Source organism: Dipodomys spectabilis, unplaced genomic scaffold (assembly GCF_019054845.1).
Source record: "Dipodomys spectabilis isolate Male_0828 unplaced genomic scaffold, ASM1905484v1 ptg000373l, whole genome shotgun sequence".
Taxonomy (NCBI): Eukaryota; Metazoa; Chordata; class Mammalia; order Rodentia; family Heteromyidae; genus Dipodomys; species Dipodomys spectabilis.
In genome coordinates this window covers 1,350,768-1,371,699 of record NW_024871050.1, presented here as the reverse complement: position 1 = coordinate 1,371,699, position 20,932 = coordinate 1,350,768, and the positions used below count along the sequence as shown (strand labels likewise).

The window sequence follows — 20,932 nt, the reverse complement described above, 5'->3', positions numbered from 1 at the left end:
TCTTCCTAATAGATGAGCATGATTCAATGTGCCAGGTGTGAGAACAAAGGAAAACAGTTATCCTAAAACCCTGCCTCTTATCGTATATTGCCCTGATATCAAAGAGCTCCCTGTGTCTCCCATTGAACACCCACACTGGGTCTATTAGAGTATGCCTCTTCCTCTCTGCTTGCCTTCCTGCCTGCTTGCTTGCTCGCTTGCGTACTCAACACAGCTCTGCCAAGTTTTCTTACTATTATGACTTGACTGGATATTCTTATTCTGAAATCAAAGTCAAGAACCTAAGACTAAAACTGTAAGTGGAGGGTCCCTACTTCTGGAGGGAACCTTCATAAACCCTCACCTAGAATCGGTGACATCTCTGATTAATCCTTCATGGAGGAAGATAAAGAAAAAGACCTTATTCCCAGCTTCCTTTCAAAACTCAATGGCCTGAAAGCACACTAGTTGGAAAACCTATCTATCTCCCAGGATCAGAGATCCTGAACAGAAAGACCTTCTTCCAGTGGGTGAGCAGCTGATGCTCTACCTGCTCTTTGGTGTAGCTGAGGTGCTTCACTAGACAATTCTGCTTGATTCTGTAAAGAAGTTCTGCTAGAACAAGTGTTATTTTCACTCAGCTGTTGTCCTTCTAAGATGGTCAAAAAGATCTGAGGCTCGGTTGCATTTTTCCAGCCTCTTGTGGGAGCCTAAGTAGAGGCAGAGGAACTTCGTGCCCAACTGGACTCGCAGCCTCCAATCAATAATCAGAAGCATCTCTCCAAAGCTTATTTGATGACTAGAACACAGACTTTGACCTTGATATGTCATGGCCAGCCTAAAAGAGACAAAAGGAGTTTGGCAAGACTCTAGTAAGTAAGGACATAGGGAAACTATACTTCTCCCTTAACCAAACTCCCTCTATTCTGGGCATTAGACCATTCTAGAGTGCTGAAAAAAATTAAAAATACTATAAACTCCCTCAAAAGGCAACAGTATAGGAAGCTCTACCCCAAGATTTGCAAGGTACCTTCTAATAGATTTGGAGGGTATTCTTGTTGGAATTCAATTTATTCAGATTTCTTCCCAATGACAAAGAGTCTTGCGGGGAGAGACATCACACAATTTCTCTCAGGCATAGAAATCTAGTTAAACCTCAAACGTATCTAGCAAATGGCAGAAACATCATTTGACATCCATTTTAAGTTTCAGTAACAAAACAACCTTGAGTTAGTAGACACTTCAGAAGGAAGAACTCAAGTCACAGTTGTAATCCCAGCTATTCAGGAGGTTGGGATGGGAGGAACTCTGTTGTTCAGAGCCAGCTTGGGCAGACAAATCCAAGAGACTGTTATCTCTAATCAAGCAGCAAAAAAAGCCAGAAATAGAGATGTGTTTCAAGTGGCAGAGTGCCAACCATGATTGAAAAGCCGATTGAGAATAAGAGGCATTGAGCTCAAGTTCCAGGACCCTCACAAAATGAGGAAGAGGGAAAGAAGATGGGGGGGGGGGGAGAAAGAGGAGAAAGAGCTGGAGGAGGAAGAAGAGGAGGGAAGAAAGCAAAAAAACAAAGGTACGACCCCGGCTTGATAATCATAGCCTGTAGTCTACTAGAGGCTGAGGGTGGGCTGAGACTGAGACTAAAGGATCATTTCAGACTGGAGTTAAAGACTCAAACAACAACAACAACAACCACCACCTAAAACAACCCCCAAATCACTGTTTTTAATACAATCATGCTTTAGGGTCCTCCCTTCTAAGATATTTCTTAGAAATATCTTCCTATTCTAGCATATCATTTATCTTGTGGTTTCCTGAAAATGTATGTAGCCTTAATTACTCTGCCAAATTCGCCAGTTTATGAACAAGGAGTATTTCTGCTGGTAAAAGGCCATGTTGGTTTTCAGCTAATTTATTTTTCCCTAGCAGAGTAATGAAATCCAGGCAGAAATAGGACCAGGATAGACAAGAGATTTTGAAATTTTTCTCGTTCATCAAACAAAGAAAAGGGTAATTGGGGCTGAGCGGCTTGGGGAGGTTTCTTACATACCTGTAGGGGTAGGTAATGATCCTCTTGTGGTAAATGATTTTCAGGGAAATTGCCTGAAAATAAGTTAGAATCCTTAGTGGGAAGTTCCCTTTTGTGTGGGAAAAGAACTCAATGACTTTGTGAGTTAAAACTAGTCTTCAAGACTAAGTAACATATTAATTTCCTGCTGATGTCATCATCCCACCTTATTCTTCCCTTGGAATAAAATAATCCTGGCAAACTGTGTCTCCTAAAGACCAATGTAAAACTTACTTTGTCGTGGTAGAGCTTTCCAAGTACATCAAAAGGCTCCTGGAGGCTACTGAGCTCTTTAGATCAAAGAAGTGTCATTTTCCTAACCATCTCCTTCCCCAGTCACCTACTTTGAAATAAGTCCATCCAAAAAGTTCATGAAATAGTTGTCATTCATCTTAATTTCTTAAGTGTGCCCATATACAAATAAATAAAAATTTAAGTCCACACTCAAATACATTGTTTTTTCTTCTGTGTGTGTGTGTGTGTGTGTGTGTGTGTGTGTGTGTGTTTGTGTGTGTACTTTGAGACAGTCTTGATATGTAGCCCAGACTGGTTTGAAAATCATGATCTTCCTGTCTAAGCCTCCTAAATTCTGAGGTTATAGGCATGTGCTATCACCTTCAGTGTGGTAGCAAATACACATTTTTTTTTCTTTTTCCTTTTTTATTTCCCGCCAATCTTGGGGCTTGAGCTCAGGGCCTGGGCACTCTCCCTGAGCTTCTTTTGCATTCTACCATTTGAGTCACAGCGCCACTTCCAGTTTTTTCTGTTTATGTGATACTGAGGAATCAAACCCAGGGCTTCATACATGCTAGGCAAGCACTCTACCACTAAGCCACATTCCCAACTCCTTTCAATGTTTTCTTAATGAAAATTAGTTATATAAGGAGGCTTCACTGTGATATTTACATACATGAAAATTACATACTTTGATCAAAAGCATTCCACTATATTACTTTTTTTGTTGCCAGTCGTAGGGCTTGAACTCAGGGCCTGGGCACTATCCCTGAGCTTTTGTGCTCAAGACTAGCACTCTACCATTTAAGCCACAGCTCCATTTCCAACATTGTGGTACATAATTGAAGATTAAAAAGGCCTCACAGACTTTCCTTCCCTAGGCTAGGTTTGAATTGTAATTCTCAGTTCTCAGCCTCCTGAGTAGCTAGGATTACAGGCTTGAATCACCAGCACCTGTCTTATATTACTCTTTTTAAATCTCTTTTCCTCCTTCTTAACAATTCTTAGTGGATTTTATTATGCTATTTTCATTTATATATAATTTATAGATATTATATATGATATATAATATTCAATTCCCATACGCCTTTCTTTTTCCTTGTAAGAAGTAGATTTTTTTTTCTGTCATAGTGTATTATTTTCCCTTGTAAAATTCCACTTTTATTTGTCCAGTTCCAGGCTCTTTTTCCTTGTCCTGCCAGATGTTTCCCCATGATCCCTTTGTTAAGAGCCTGTCAACAAAACTTCCCACCTGAAGTTCACTGCCAATCAGGACAGACTGTGAACCAAGTAGAGGGGAAGGGCCTGCTGCATTAGGGATAAAAGCTGGGCAACTTCCTGCCCAGTGCATGTTTGCTTAGATTCTTGTCCATGGCATCCCTTTTACAGAAGTAAAGGTTTGCTTTATCAAGGCAATTTTCTGCCAGGCACCTGTGGCTCAAGCCTGTAATCCTAGCTAATCAGAAGTCTGAGATCTGAGGATCAGAGTTGGAAGCTAATCAGAGCAGGAAAAGCACTTGAGACTCTTATCTCCAATATCCCGGGAGGACAGAAGTGGTGCTGTAGCTAAAGTGGTAGGGCCCTCCTCGCCTTGAGCAAAAGGAGCTCAGGGACAGCTCCCAAGCCCAGCGTTCACAGGCCAGGACTAGAACGAAGAAGAAAAATGAGGCAGTTGTCTTTTGGTGTCCTCCTTTTCTTTGACTCCATTTCTAACATTTCCCTCTCCCATTGATTCCCTCCCTCAAATCATCCCTGTTTTACAAAACAGCACTTTCAATCCAGCGGGAGAGACTGAAAATATTATTTCTCATAGGAAAAAAAGTACTGAATTCTTACATTGCACTAACTATATGCTAAGTATAGAGTATCTACAACTACTCATTAAATTAATAATTGTTCCACAGTTCTCTAAGATAAATACTATTAATGTGATTTTTGCTTTAAAAATGGTCACTGAAATATTAGGTAATTTGCTCAAGGTCACACAGTGAGCCAAGATTTAAATTAGCAAGGTTGATTTTAAGTTCCTACACTACAACCAAGCTAATTCAAACTGTTCAGAGTTCTAAGGAAATGCACAGTATCTTAGAAAAATGTTTTCTCTCTGGAAAGTGAAAAACATATGATGTTTGGTTGAGTGTGGTAAATTGTCATTTCCATATCTGCAGTATCATCAAGATCCCACCAGTGTTTAAAATTAGTCCTAATAGGGATTGTTGCATGACAACATGAGTCTATTTAGTGCCATTGAACTGAAATGGATAAAACAGCAAATTTCTGTTATGCATATTAAGATACAATCTTTCTAAAAAGGTAAAGAGAGATAAATACTAAGTTTTGGTCTTTTATTCGGTTGTTTAACTATTTATCCTGGGGCCACACAGTGTAGGACAAGTAAAGTAGATCCCAGGGCCTTTGGATAGGATCTTGGCATATCAAGCTGAAATCAGTTGCAAGAGACACCATTTAAGAAGAGTGGATAGCTGGGAATGTGACATAGTGGTAGAGTGCTTGCCTAGCATCCATGAAGCCCTGGGTTCAATTCCTCAGTACCACTAAACAGAAAAAACTGGAAGTGGCGGGGCTGGGAAGGTGGCTCAGTGGTAAAGCGCTTGTCTTGCATGCCTGAGGCCCTGGGTTCGATTCCTCAGCATCACATAAGCAAAAAGAAAAAGCCGGAAGTGGCGCTGTGGCTCAAGTGGTAGAGTTCTAGCCTTGAGCTGAAGAGCTGAGGGTCAGTGCCCAGGCCCAGAGTTCAGGCCCCAGGACCGGACCCCAAAAAACAAAAACAAAACTGGAAGTGGCACTGTGGCTCAAGTGGTAGAGTGCTAGCCTTGAGCAAATGAAGCTCAGGGAGAGTGTCCAGGCCCTGAGTTCAAGCCCCAGACTGGCAGAAAGAGAGGGGGGGGGGGGAAATGTTTCAAAATATCTCGCCTCTGTCCCTCCAGTTACTATAATCTAAGAACTAACAGCCAACCAGAGTGTTGTGGGACCTGACCAACAAAGTATTACTTTCCAAAACACCTAACTATAATAAAAGCAAGCAATCAGAGTACAGCCCAGGGTATAAAAACCCCTAGATTCAGAGCAAATTGCAGGGACAGAAAACACACAATGGACACAGAGACAAAGACAGTACAACAGTGTCTTGTGACCAAGATACTTGTGAATAAAGTTCTTCACACTCAACCTCTATTGACTTGGATATCATTTGTCCTGGACTCATTTATTGAGTTCATGGGACAAAAACCTAAGAGGGCTACAGCAACAGTTCTATCAGTGGAGCAGCCACACTGGCTATAGGGCTGGAACCCAAGGTCTTTGCTGGCTGAGGAGCCAGAAAAGGCTGTGGTGGACTCTGCTCACAGTGAAAAAAAAATACATTATCAGTAGTATTGGTAACTGTTGGGAAGAGTGTAGGGATGACAATGAGTGCCACAGTAGCAAGGAAGGAATCTAGACAGGTTTATCCTGAGGCATTTGATCTAGTCCTTAAAGGGAAGTTACACTTAAATTCTTATCCTAGTATTCCTAGTACTTAAGAAAAAAAAAAAAAAAAAAACAAGCCAAGTCACTAAGTGGAAGATTGTGCAGTGTAGATATTGTTAGGAAACTGAAAGGAAGATAAAGAAATCAAGAGATCTCAGCAGATCAGACAGACTTTAATCATGGCTGCAGAGGGACTGTTCATAGGTCCTCTTCCATTTGAGGTTTGACAGTCTCCATCCTAGGCCCTCAGCATGTACCTCTAGCCCCCAGCTGCATTAGCAGAACACCCTCCACTCAGGCCTAAACTCCGCCCTGCCTGCACACTGTCTTCAGTGACCAGTGGCAGATGTGGAATACCTCCCGCCCCAAGCCCCAACTATAAAAGGATGCCCCTGAAAAAGATGGGTACCATTTCTCCCTCTCCTTTGAGGGAGATGGCCTTGTCAGCTCTGCTGGCAATAAACTCCTTTTGCTGTATGTGACTGTGTCCATGTGCTTTTCTGGGATGGGTACTTTCAGTTATAAGAATAAAGCACATTCCCCTATATGTAATCAGTGTTTCATACTAATTCCCATTTTGAACAAATTACTGAGGACATGCTGGCAGTGAGTTGACAGTGAGTGTGCCATCGGAGGGCAGGGCATGCTGCCAAAGGGGGAGGAGCATGCCGCTGAAAGGGGAGGGGCATGCCGCTGAAAGGGAGGGGCACAGCCTGAGGGGAGGGGTGGGGGGAGTCCTGAGGAGAGTAGGGGAAGGACTGGAAGTCCTGAGAGTCCTGAGGAGAGTAGGCGAAAGACCGGAAGTCTTGAGGGGAGTAGGGTAGAGAGCAGGGGAAGTAGAGTAGAGAGTAGTCCCACTGGCATGGGGGAGGAGAGAGGGACAGCAGAAGGGGAATGCCTAGCAGAGCAGAGTAGGGCAGGCCTGTGGAGGGCAGGGCGAATTCCTCAAGAGGACATCTGGGGCCTTCCTCTAGAGAGGCCTGTGGAGAGACGCCTCCCGGAGCAGAGCAGGGCAGGCCTGCAGAGTGGAGAGGCCTGCAGAGAAGGAGGAAGGGAAGAAAGGGAAAAGCCTTCCCCTTTGGAGGTTTGGAGCTTTGGAGGTCTGGGGTTGGAGGGATTGCAGACTGACTAATTGGTGGTTTGTAGACCAACTAATAAAGGTCGGGGCTGCCCATTGGAGGCTTGGAGGGTTGTGGTGGAGGCTGCCCTTGGTTCTGGGTATCTAGCCTAGGACAAGGTAGTCACAGGCCCCCTTTCTGGTGTAAATAAATTTGTTCTTTAACTGTGCCTGGAAGGATTGTCTCTCTCTTTTGAGGTCCTAAGTCTGCTTGTTAGCCTAACATGCTCCTTTTCCAGATTGGCGAACAAAGGGCCCTTTGGGTGCAGGCAACTGATGACCAGCTGCCTCCCTCTCACCTTAAAGTAACATCCCCTTGGTCAGTCTCAGCATTATATACTATTTGGCAGCTGCCATAAATAGTAACGGGATCCTCTGCCCTCACACCGCTCTAGAATATAAAACCCTCCGTGGACGCAGACGCGCAGTTTTTCCCTCCCCGGCCTTGGGAGCCCCTCTGTGACAATGAATCTCCTTCTCTGTGACTGTGTGTGCTCGTGGTGTTCTGGGCTGGTGCTTCACTGCTGAAATGTGTGTGTGTACACACGTGGATAGAGAGATAAACGCAGGAAAGCCTTCCATTTACAAGGCTAATAATACCAAATAACAACTAGGGGGTCGAACTGCCCTCAGCTCCCCTGGCTGGGCTCACTCGCGCGCACGCGCGGGCAGGCACCTGTGGCGCGGGGAGCGGCCACTCCCGCGGCCATCCAGCCCTCGAGCGCTGCTCGCGCCCGCCGGCGGGGGAGGGAACGCCCCCTCTGCTCCCGCGGTGCATTCTGGGAACGGCAGCAGCCTTCCGAGGGGCACGTGAGTTTCCACTCCCCAGCCGCAGCGGCCGACTCCCGCCCACCGGCGTCCTCCTCCGGACGTCCTGCTCCCCGCTGCTGCCGGGCGCTGCCCGTCCCTCCCTTCCCGAGGACCCCCCCTTTCCCCCTGCCCCCCCCGCCCCCCGCCGGCCCCCTCCCGAGGCCCCGCCTCCCACCGGCCCCCACCCGAGGCCCCGCCCCCGCCGGCCCCCACCCGAGGCCCCGCCCCCGCCGGCCCCCTCCCGAGGCCCCGCCCCCGCCGGCCCCCTCCCGAGGTCCCCCTTCCTGGTCCCGCCCCCGCCGGCCCCCTCCCGAGGCCCCGCCCCCGCCGGCCCCCTCCCGAAGTCCTCCTTCCTGGTCCCGCCCCCCGCCGGCCCCCTCCCGAGGTCCCGCCCCCGCCGGCCCCCTCCCGAAGTCCTCCTTCCTGGTCCCGCCCCCCGCCGGCCCCCTCCCGAGGTCCCGTCCCCCGCCGGCCCCATCTCGAGGTCCCCCTTCCTGGTCCCACCCCCCGTCGGCCCCCTCCTGGGGTCCCCCTTCCTGGTCCCACCCCCCCCCCCCCCCCCCCCCCCCGTCAGCCCCCTCCCCTGGTCCCGCCCCCCGTCGGCCCCCTCCCGAGGTCCCCCTTCCTGGTCCCGCCCCCGCCGGCCCCCTGCCGAGGCCCCGCCCCCCCCGTCGGCCCCCTCCCGAGGTCCCCCTTCCTGGTCCCACCCCCCCGTCGGCCCCCTCCTGGGGTCCCCCTTCCTGGTCCCACCCCCCGTCAGCCCCCTGCCGAGGCCCCGCCCCCCCCGCCGGCCCCCTGCCGAGGCCCCGCCCCCCGTCGGCCCCCTCCCGGGGTCCCCCTTCCTGGTCCCGCCCCGCGCTTCTCCCTCGAGCCGCCCTTAACTCCAACTCCTGCAAAGCAGCTCCCGACGGCGAGCCGCGCGACCCCGGAGCCAGGACTTCCACGTCTTCATCGCATTTTGTGCTAAGACGGTACGGGTGTTCCTGTCGGTTTTACCAGTCCAGACTTGCTTTCCTTTCTGGAAAAAGGGAGCGTGCTAAACCTCTGCACCTGAAACTGATTCGTGCACGAGGCCGTGGTCGCTCTCAGAAAACCACAAAAGCAGGCAGAGCCCGGCCGGAGGCGGCCGAGGTGAGCCAAAGAAGGCAAGGCTCCGTTGGCCTGGTGTGGACAAGATAGGAAAGTAACTCGGGTGATAGCATGCCTACTTTAATTAATGATTAACAGCATGCGTGGTGATAAAGATACAGATTTTCCAGAGGTAGATGGAAGGCCTGGTGGTTCCTCATCTGAGATTCTCAGGAAGCTGAGATCTGAGGGCCACACCTGGAAGCTAGTCTGGGCAGGAAAGTCTGTGAGACACTTATCTCCACGTACCCACCAGAAAGCTGGGAATGCAGCTGTGGCGCAAAGTGGTAGAGAGGCAGCCTTGAGCACAAGCTCAGGACAGTGTCCTTGGCACTGAGTTCAAGCTCCATGATCAACATCAACAAAAAGAACCTTAAATATGAGGCAGAAAGCCTTTACCAAATAACGAGGAAAAGATGGTTTTTGTATCATTGCTTAAAAATATAGCTGATTTCATGAATTGTTCAGGGACAGCTCCTAGGCCTAGAGCTCAAGCCCCACGACTGACCAAAAAAAAAAAAAAAAGAGATCTTTCACGCGATTGTTTCTAACATATTTATAAGATTATGTCTTTGTTGCCTTGTATGTCCCTCCCCCATGGTATAACCCCTGCTTTCACTGTATATGATGTTGGTATATGTGGAGGGGAAGGAAAAAAACAAACTCTAAAAACAGGGATACAGGAGGACCCATTGCAACAATGAGATGTACAAGTCGTTATGTCGAAAAACGAACTTTACAACTTTGGTGGGGGGAACTAGGGATGGGAAGGGGAAACAAAGCAGGAGGCTACAATGCTTGATGGGAAATGTGCTCATTATCTTACCCATGTAATTGTAACCCCTATGTACAGTATTTTCACAATAAAATATATATATAAAAATATAGTTGACTTCAATATTGTATAAAGACATATAGAGCTAAGCACTGTGGTACACACCTGTAATCCCAGCACTTGGGAGGCTGAGAATTGCTAGTTTGAGGCCAGCCTAGGATATATAGTGAGATACTCTCTCAAGAAAAAAAAAAAAAAAAGTATATAGGCATGATCATATTAATCAAAGACAGTATCATAATATGCCATTTATTTCTAAATTAACAAAGTAGTTGAGTTTAGATACATTAAAGACATAAGACTTTTGTTTTTTAGAGTAGCTTTTATTCTTTAAAAAAGGGTGGAAGTGGCACTTTAGCTCAAGTGGTAGAGCGCTTGCCTTGAGCTGAAGAGCTGAGGGACAGCGCTCAGGCCCAGAGTTCAAGCCTCACAGCTGACAAAAAATGAAAATTTAAAAAAAAAGGGTGCCAGTGGCTTACACCTGTAATTCTAGCAACTCAGGAGCCTGAGTAATGAGGATTGCAGTTCAAAGTCAACCTATGCAGGAAAGTCTGTAAGACTTTTTTATTTTTTTGGGGGGGGGGGGGTCATGGGGCTTGCACTTAGGGCTTGGGCTCTGTCCCTGAGCTTTTGTGATCAAGGCGAGTGCTCTACCACTTTGAGACACAGCACCACTTCTGGCTTTCTAGTATAATTGGAGATAAGAACATCAAGGGCTTTCCTGCTGGGCTGGCTTCAAACTTAGATCCTCAGATCTGAGCCTCCTAAACAGCTAAGATTACAGGCATGAATCACCAAAAAAGTTAGACAGGTGCAGGTAGCTCTTGCCTGTAACCCTAGCTACTCAAGAGGCTGGGATTTGAGGATCAGAGTTCAAAGTCATCTGGGGCTGGAAAGTCTGTGAGACTCTTTTTTTTTTTCTTCTCTCTAAAAAAATTATGAAGGTGATATATAGCTCCAATTAACCACCAAAAAAAAAAAAAGTTGTAACTCAAGTGGTAGAGTGCTAACCTTGAGCACAAAGCTATGGACAGCACCCTTGAATTCAAGCCCCAAGACAGGCGCACACACACACACACACACACACACACACACACGCACACACACACACTTTATTTCAAAATTAACATAGTAATTGTTTAGATACATTACAGACACTAGACTTTTTTTTTACAAGTAGTTTTTATTTGATTCTTTAAAAATTATAAAGGGCTTTGGTGGCAGAGTGCTAGCCTTGAATAAAAATGCTCAGGTACAGTGCCCAGGCCCAGAGTCCAGACTGACATGTACGTGTGCATGTACGCATGCACAGACACACATATACACACCCAAGTATAATATATAAACTTTAAAATAAAGCAAATGTATATTATTTAAAATGCTATACACTTATCTCAGAACTCAAAGATCAGAAGTTTGGTGACACTCGGGGGTGGGGGGGAAAGGAAGGAAGGGAGAGAAGGGTGGAAGGAATGAGGAAGGCAAGAAGAGAAAAAAAAGACAGGGAGGGTTGGAGATGTGACTCAGATGGTACAGTAGCTGCCTCTATTCTTTCAACATTGTGAACATCAAATTACAATTACACTACAGTGATCAGAACAGTGTGGTATTGGAGGAATAACAGATTAATCAATAAAAATTATATCCAGAAATAGAACTATACAAAATACTTTGCAAAAGAACAGTGGTAATTCTGTGTAAGAGTTATTTCAATAAATGGTGTTAGAACAATTAGTTGTCTAAAAAAATGAATCTAGACATAAACCTTACAAATGGAGGAAGGGTAAGCAAATGCAGTCATATGTTATGTAAAATATAAACTACGTAACTTGACGGTAGGGATGGGAGAGGAAAAATGGGGGAGAACAGTGAAAGAGGTGACATTCATTATGATGCGTTGTACTCATAACTGGACTTACAGAACTAAAACCTTTTTGTAGAACTACTTAGTAAACATAACTAAATACATGAATCAAATTTTCAAACTGTGATATTGGTGAAATAGCAGGCTAATTAATCAATATAAAATTAAATGATAACATTAGAAATAGAACTACAAATGCATCAATTTTGCAAAGAAAAAGTGGCAGTTCAATGGAGAAGGGTCATTCCACCAAATGGTGCTAGAATATTTAGACATCTGGACACAGACCTTAAAACTTGCACAAGGGTGGGAAAGTGGCTTCGTTGGTAGACTGCTTGCTTTGCGTGCATGAGGCAGAAAAAGCTGGAAGTGGTGCTGTGGCTCAAGTGGAGAGCTCTAGCTTTGAGCTGAAGTGCTCAGGGACAGCACCCAGGCCCAGAGTTCAGGCCCCACGACCGACAAAAAAACAAAACAATACAAAACAAAACACAAAAACTTTACTAAGGAGGCTGATATCTGAGCATCACGGTTCAGAGCCAGCCCAGGCAGGAAAGTCCATGAAACTCTTATCTCCAATAAACCACTTAGAAAACCAGAATGGTGCTGTGGCTCAAGTGGTAGAGCACTAGCCTTGAGCTGAAGAGCTGAGGGACAAAACCTAGGCCCAGAGTTCAAGCTCCACATCTGACAAAACAACAACAACAAAAAAAAAACAAAAAACCTGCACAACATTTAACTTGAACTTGTCCATAAACTTAAGGGTAAAATACAAAACACTACACTTTCTAGAAAATAAGACAGGCAAAAATATAGATAATGTTGGGTTTAACAATGATTTTTTTTGTGTTTGTTTTTTGCCAGTCCTGGGTCTTGAACTCAGGGCCTGGGCACTGTCCCTGAGCTGCTTTTTGCTCAAGGCTAGTGCTCTATCACTTGAGCCAGAGCACCACTTCCGGCTTTTTCTGTGTACTGAGGAACTGAATCCAGGGCTTCATGCATGCTAGGCTAGCACTGTACCACTGAGCCACATCCCCAGCCTTAACAATGATTTCTTAAATACCAAAAGCACAATTCATGAAAGAAATATTACTCTGCACTAAATGTTTGTACATTTTTCAAAAACTTTTGAAAAGTATCTTTTACACTTTTTCTTTATAGAGGACATTACTAAGAAAATGAAAAGAAAAACCAAAGACCGGGAGAAAGTATTGGTAAAAATTAACCTGGTAAGAGACTTATATTCAATACATATAAGCAGTCTTTAAAACTCAACACAGCAAATACCATATTACACCCAATAAATCCAAAATAATAACACCAAATGTTGGCAAGGATATGGACCATGTATGTGTCTAGTAAAATACTAGACACTTAGAAATAATCTTTCAAGTTGTTTTTGTTGTTTGAGGCAATCTCACTATCCTGCCCTGGCTTGTCCCAGTCATCTTGGCTCAAGAACACATGCAATATTTATTTTTTCATCTGGCTTATTTTGCTTAACATGATCTTTTATTCCATTCATATTCTTTTTTTTTGGGGGGGGGGGCGTCCGGTTGTAGGGCCTGAACTCTGGGCCTGGGCGCTGTCCCTCAGCTCTTCAGCTCAAGGCTAGCACTCTACCACTTGAGCCACAGCACCACTTCCGGCTTTTTTCTTTTTGCTTATGTGGTGCTGAAGAATCGAACCCAGGGCCTCAGGCATGCAAGGCAAGCGCTCTACCACTGAGCCACCTTCCCAGCCCCTCCATTCATATTCTTAAAAATGACAATTTCATTTTTATGGCTGAATAATATTCAGTGTGTGTATGTATGTGTGTGTGTGCATAAAATCACATTTTCTTTGTCCATTTACTAGGTGATGGTCATGAAGGATGATTCCATATCTTGCCTATTGGGAATAGTCTTGCAGTTTCTTACAAAGCTTCCCATACAACTCATCAGTGATTCTTAGGCACTCAAATGTATAGAGAGCTTAACATCTATACACAAAAAGAAATACTTGCACACAAATAGTTATAGAGTTCTATAGCTAAAATTGTAAGCAATCAAGATGCCCATCAATAGGGAAATGGATAAACTATGGTATATATACCTGTGCAATGAAGTAAATTCAGTTATCAAGCCACAAAAAGAACTTCGAATGGACTTAAGTGAAAGAAGCCAGTCCAAAAAGGCTAGATATGAATCAAACAGGCAAAACTGTAGAGGTAATTGTGCCAAAGGCTCAAGGGGGAGAAGACAAGGAATAACTAATATGTGGAGGTTAGGGAACACATAGGAAATGGTTTGAATGGAACTGGAGAAGGGTACCAGAGCAGCTTGGTCATTTAGAGTAATACTACTTCTGCTAACACAATGTCAGGCTCATGAGGCTCAGCTAAGAATGCAAGTAAAGAAAAACTCAGGAGTCTCCCACACATTAAACAAGTAAAATTACTTTTAAAGAAAGAATAATTTTTCTTTTGTGCCAGAACTGAGGGTTGAACTCAGGGCCTTTGGTTAGCTTTTTCACTTCAAGATGGTGTTCTATCACTTGAATCACAGCTCTACTTCTGGATTTTTGCTGGTTAATTGCAGTTAAGAATCTCTCAGACTTTTCTGCCGGGGCTGGCTTTAATCTGCAATCCTCACATCACAGCTTCCTGAGTAGCTAGGATTCTAGGTGTAAGCCACCAGCACCTGGATCTAAAGCAAGAATAATTCTTATGTTATCTGAAAATTATCATTCGCACTCCTTTCAGCCTCACAGCAAAATGTACAAAACATATACCACTTAAAACTTACCTTAAAAATACTCGGGGGGGGGGGGGGGGGAGGAGGGAGGTGGTGGAGAGAAGGGATGGTGGGAGAACAAAGGAAGGGGTAACAATGCCCGATAGGAAATGTCCTCATTGCCTTACTCATGTGACTGTAACCCCTCTGTACAGCATCTTTACAAGAAAATAAAATTTTAAAAAATATACTCAGAGCCTGGGCAATGTCCCTGAGCCTCTTTGCTCAAGGCTGTACCACTTGAGACACATTCTGGCTTTTTCTGAGTAGCTTATTGAATATAAGGGGCTCATGGACTTTTCTGCTTGAGCTGGCTTCTAACCTTGGATCTCAGCCTTTTAAGTAGTTATGATTTACAAGTGTGAGCCACCAGCCCTCCACCGAGAGTGTGAGAGAGAGAGAGAGAGAGAGAGAGAGAGAGAGAGAGTGAGTGTGTGTGTGTGTGTGTGTGTGTGTGTGTGTGTGTGTGTGTGTGTGTTGGCAGTCAGGAATTGGAAGTCAGGACCTTCCATTTATTAGGCAGGCACGGTACCCTTGAGCCATAGCACTTCCAAGGTGGTTTTTGTTTGCACTAACCAAATGTTTGTTTTTTGTTTTTAGACTCCTCTCCCTCACCCCTTCCCCTTCCCCCTTGCCTCTCTTCCCTTCTTAACTTCTCTCCCTCCCCTGTCCTCCTCTTTCCTTCTTTGTTTTCCTCTTCTCTCCTGTCCTGTTCTCCCCTTTCCTTTCCTGTTTTCTCTTTTCATTTTTTCTCTCTTCTTCTCATCTTTCCTCTGCCTTTACTCTCTTGTGAAGACATCACATACCTTTCTGTCATTTTCAGGACAGAGCCTTAACCAGACATATCTGCTAACAGTTTGATCTTGGATTCTCAGTCTTCAGAACTGTGACAAAGTAAGTGTCTGATTAAGCTACCAACTCTATGGCAATTTGGTATTGTCCAAATGAACTAAGCTCCGCTCTGTTTCTCTCTGTCTCTGTCTCTCTCTCTCTCTCTCTCACTCACTCACTTTCTCGATCTCACTCTCGCTCTCTTTCTCTGTTTGCCAGTCCTAGGGCTTGAACTCAGAGCCTGGGCACTGTCCCTGAGCTTCTTTTGCTCAAGGCTAGCACTCTACCACAATGCCACATCCAGCCTTTTCTGTTTATGTACTGAGGAATCAAACACAGGGCTTCATGCATGCAAGGCAAGCACTCTCTCAGTAAGGCACATTCCCAGCCCTGGACTAAGTTCTTATCTTGCATCCAGAAAAAAAAAATGCAAGGCTTGGTTAAAAAAACCCAAAGCAGGGGCTGGGAAGGTAGCTCAGTGGTAGAGTGCTTGCCTTGCATGTATAAGGCCTTGGGTTCTATTCCCCAGCACCACATAAGCAAAAATAAAAAAAAAAGCCGGAAGTGGCGCTGTGACTCAAGTGGTAGAGCGCTAGCCTGAGCTGAAGAGCTGAGGGACAGCACCCAGGCCCAGAATTCAGGCCCCACGACCGGACCCCCAAAAAATAAATAAAAATAAAATAAAATAAAAAAATAAAAAGGGTAAAATTTACACGTGCACCTCCATGTTTATTGCAGCACTGTTCACAATAGCTAGGATATGGAAACAACCTAGATGCCCCACCACAGATGAATGGATCCAAAAATTGTGGTATCTATACACAATGGAATATTATGCAGCCATTAGAAATGACAAAATAATGGCATTTGCAGGGAAATGGATGGAGCTAGAAGGAATCATGTTGAGCGAGGTTAGCCAAGAACGAAGAGACAAACGGTACATGGTCTCCCTGATAAGTGGATGCTGAATCCAAAATGTTAGGTGATATGACAAAACTAACAGGACTTAAGAAACAAAGAACTCCCACTCATCTGGTTGAACCACTACTAAATATCCCCATGCTGCTGATCACATATATGGTATATAACATGTGAACACTGTTATATATTACAGACTGTGATAGACAATTTGCTCCAGGAAAGTTAGAATGAACTTGTGACTTTAAATGAGCATCATTATTCCACAATACTGTGAATTTCCGGAAATTATGTAATCACAATCAAAAAAAAAAAAAAGAACCTCGGGGAAGGGAGCAAAGGAGGGGATGGTAGGGAGAAAACAATGGAGGGGATAACAATGTTCAAGAGGAAGTGTACTCATTACCTCACTCATGTAACTGTAACCCTCTGTATAGTATCTTTACAATAAAAAAAAAAAAACCCAAAGCAAAAATAAATAAATAAATAAAAATACCCATTGTGCATGTGTGTGCACTTGCACGGACGCTTTAACCTGGGGCCTGTGTTCTCACTTGTCTTTTTTGTTTTTCGTTTTTCTTTTGTTTTGTTTTTTCTCAAGACTGATGCTTGAGCACATCTCCATTTCTGCCTTTTTGCTGGTTAACTGGAGCTAACAGTCTCCTGGATTTGTCTGCCTGGGATGGCTTTAAATGGTGATTCTGTTTTCAGAATTAGGATGTAAATTAGGATTAAAATAATTAGGATTAAAGTCTTGAGCCACCAGCCCCTGGCTGGCTTTAGATTTTCATATACAAGACAGGATGAGTTCCTTTCTCAGAGTGTGCTGCAGACTGAGGTGATACTTCTCCTTATCAGAAACTCTGCGGTTCCAATCGTATATTTTGTTGGTGAGTTCCACATGGAGATCCACAAGTGGGCGTTTTCTGGAGGAAATGAGAAAGGCAGAGTTTAATGTCATGAAAATACCAAAGTGAAGAGAGATTGTCATTAGAATGACATCAGCCAGCAGATGTGACAGCTCTTGAAACTGTTCCTTTCTAAATGATTCATACGCTGATTGGGGATGATCCAAAACAGGTGGCAACACTGCAGCCAGAGGGCCACAGTCTCCTCTCCCCAGGGCAGCCAAATTGTACTCTGAGAACACAAGAGCTAGATAATGACCACCTGGTGTCCTATGCAGATGCTGGAGGGGTATAAAAGCCAATAATACTATGGAATATCTACCTTGGAACGCATGAGTCACTCTCCTTACAGCTCTCCCCTTCCTGCTGAGTCACCACTGAATGGTCTGGGGAGGGAAAGCTACAAGATGTGGGCCTTTGGCATGTAGAACTACAATGCATCCAGAGTGTATTTGACAAGAGGCTCAAACATTCTAAATTACAATAAAGGGGCAGCTGAAAAAAGCTAATTGATTTTGTACTTGAGGTAGATCATGGCTTCATTCAATTTAACTGAAAACTGGGACCCTAATGTTTCCCTTAGGGAAGTATTCCTCCCAATACCCATCAAAACTGTTTACACAGAGGATACATTCTAAAATCCTTAGTGGATGCTTGAAACCACAGAAATCACTGAATCCTATACTGCACAAACTATGCTATCTTTTCTCCTATGTTTTTTTTTAAATATCTATGATAAAGTGTAATTTATAAATTAGTTATAATTTGTTGCCTACCAACCATGAGGTGCTAGGTTCCTTCCTCACCACCGAGGGAAATACAGGCCAGAAAAAAGGCTGAGAAAGAGCTGGGAAGATGGCTCAGTGGTAGACTGCTTGCCTCACATGCATGAGGCCCTGGGTTCGATTCCTCAGCACCACATAAGCAGAAAAAGCTGGAGAGTGCTAGCCTTGAGCTGAAAAGCTCACGGACAGCACCCAGAACTACAAGTTCAGGCCCCACTACTGGCAAAAAAAAAAAAAAAAAAAAAAAGCTGAGCTATAGAGATGGAAGAGTTCCCACTGTGAAAGCAGTATGAGACCCTAAGTTCAACATAAGTGCTGTCTCTCCAAATGAATATATATGGCTTTGGGAGGGGTGGGGGTATAAAAATATAATTGTCACTATTGTACATAGGGGTTACCATTTCCTAAGTTGGGTGATGAATATATTTCTTTTTTGGAAAATGTGGCCTAATTTCCCCACAGTTTGATTTTTTTTTTTTTTTTTTTTTTTTGGTCGGTCATGGGGCTTGAACTTGGGGCCTGAGTATTGTCCCTGAGCTCTTTTGCTCAATGCTAGCTCTTTGAGCTATAGTGCTACTTCTGGTTTTCTAGTGGTTAATTGGAGATAAGAGTCTCATGGACATTTCTGCCTGGGCTAGCCTCAGATCTCAGCCTTCTGAGTAGCTAGGATTAAAAGCATGAGCCACTGGCACCCAGCTGGATGTTTTTTTATTTTTATGTTTATTAATTAACTTGTTATTGACATGATGTGCAGAGAGATTACCATTACATGTGTCTGGTAATGAGTACATTTCCTTTATTCCTCATTCTCTCCTAATCCCTTCCTCCCATCTTCAGTGACGAGTTGTATAATTCACTTTCATCAGTGTCCAGTGAAGGCCACTGCTGCACTTTTTCACTCTTTTCCTTCAAATTCTGTACCCTCCCCCCAATCCTTGTGAAGATGTACACTTGAATACGCTATACAGATACAGATATGAATAATAGAAATATATACAGATCGGTATATACATATACTGTACATATACATATCTGTAAAGAAGGCAAATCATCAAAAACTAAAAAGGAAAAAAGGTTTCTCGTTCCCATACCTTTGAGTTTGTTTCAGTATGTATATAATTTTATGTAACTATGAAAAGGCATGTAGGCACCTTTGTGCTTTGCTCCTAAGAGTATCCTCTTTTGGTCTCACTGTATGAGTATGTAGCATCTTGTATACTCTATCATATCCCAGTGTATTTTAGATCTTATATCCGCATATCAGAGAGAACGTGTGTGGATATTCCCTCTGAGCTTGGCTTACCCATGATTTGTTCTAGTTCCATCCATTTCCCTGTAAATGACATTATTTTGTTCTTTCTTTTTTTGTCAGTTGTGAGGCCTGAACTCTGGGCCTGGGCGCTGTCCCTCAGCTCTTCAGCTCAAGGCTAGCACTCAACCACTTGAGCCACAGTGCCACTTCCAGCTTTTTCTGCTTATGTGATACTGAGGAATTGAACCCAGGGCCTCGTGCATGCAAGGCGAGCACTCTACCACTGAGCCACCTTCTAAGCCCCTATTTTATTCTTTCTAATGGTTGTACAAAGTTCCATTGTGTATAGGTGCCACACTTTTGGATCTACTCATCTACTGTAGGGCACCTGGGCTGTTTCCATATCTTGGCTATTATGACTAGCACACCAATGACCATGGGTATGCAGGTGGCTTTATCATATCCTGGCTCCTATCTCAAGGTAGATGCCCAGGGGTGGTATGGCTAGGTTGTAGGAAAGGTCTATGTTTAGTTTTCTGAAGAACCTCCAGACTGCTTTTCAGAGTGGTTGTACTAGTTTACATTCATACCAACAGTGTAGTAGGGTTCCTTTTCCCCCACATCCCCACTAAATTGTTGGCCAATCTAACTGGGGTATGATAGACTCTCAGAGTTGTTGATTTGCATTTCCTTTATGGCCATGGATGTAGATATTGCTTTTATAAGAAAAAAATATGTATAATTTCTTAGTTTTGAAGAAATATATCCAAAGTGTTCATAAAATGTGCTAGATCTAGGTCACATCCTTAGGAAACCTCAATAAGGAAGCAAAAAATTTTCTGCTCTGTGAAGAGCACCAAATTAGAGCATAGCTATAATCCCCATTTTGATAGCAGGACAATAAAAAAGTGGTCCAGGATCATCTACCTCCCAGGTGGCTTACCTTCCTTGCTCCAGCTGCCGGGAGAGATTCTCCAGGTATACAGAGTGTGAGCTGAAAGTCTCTTCCAAATGAGACACATCTGCTCTACACAGACTCCAGAATATGTCAGCTTCTTGGTGAACCATGTAGGGCTCAGGATTCAGGACCTTGGATTCCTCGTTGTTCATTGCTGGGCCATCCACCTCCAGGAGGTTGCTGTCTTCCAGCTGGCCCTCCAACACCTCATAGTTCTGAATGAAGAAGAGCTTCGGTTTCCCTATGAGGTAAGGGCATGCATCTCCTGTGAACGTCCTCCTGATCTGATCCAAGGAAAGCCCTGAGTGAGTCTGGTCCACACCAAACACACTCTGGGAGCTTCCTCGGCTCACCAGGATACAGACAAAGCTGTCATAGTCTTGGTGTTGGGGCATACAGGCCATTCTGTGCAGTGCTTGGGATATATCTTCTGCTTGAAGATAGGATAAACACTGGACTTTATAACCCAAGGATGTGAAGGCACGTTGAAGATCTTCTGGAGAAAACAAATAGGGAAAACAACACAGGAATTAGAAAAGCCCAAGAGGAACTGGGTAGAAATCTTATGCATAGTTTAGTCTCTGTTACTTACACCTTGGTGAATGAATTACCAACAAGTGATCCTCCAATCCCACTCAAACCTGTGGTTGGTCCCCTTATCTCATCAGAAAATCAGAAATGCTGTAATAATTAGTATATGCCTAGGATAGTCATAGCAAAGGATCACAATAGCTCAATAGCTATGTATATATGACCATATAAAATGATAAATCAAAATGAACTCCAAGATATGGAAACAAGAATCTTTTTAGTGTACTGTTTGCAGTTATTTCTTTTTCCTCCCCCCACAACCCCCCTTTATTCCCTGTGCTCACTGCTTTTTATTTTGTCTTGTAAATAGGTTTATCTGATTAGGAGCAAGGAAGGGGAACCACCAAAACAGTGGGACAAAGGGTGAATCTAGCCATACTTACTAGACACTATG

General features: G+C 44.2%; 1 protein-coding gene across 4 annotated transcripts in view; it reads right to left on the bottom strand.

Annotated features, from left to right (window-relative positions):
- Positions 1-3,181: 3,181 nt before the first annotated feature.
- Positions 3,182-20,932, bottom strand: part of Cflar (CASP8 and FADD like apoptosis regulator) — a 54,407-nt gene continuing 36,656 nt past the window's right edge. For 3 of the 4 annotated variants that reach the window (XM_042666962.1, XM_042666961.1, XM_042666963.1), the window contains 2 exons: positions 19,933-20,443; positions 16,670-16,970 (listed from right to left, as the gene is read on the bottom strand). In XM_042666962.1, the coding sequence (XP_042522896.1) occupies positions 16,832-16,970; positions 19,933-20,443 (650 nt within the window). In that variant the 3' untranslated portion in view covers positions 16,670-16,831. Of the gene's footprint in view, positions 3,242-16,669; positions 16,971-19,932; positions 20,444-20,932 lie in introns of those variants that run through there. The other variant, XM_042666960.1, reaches the window with a different exon arrangement.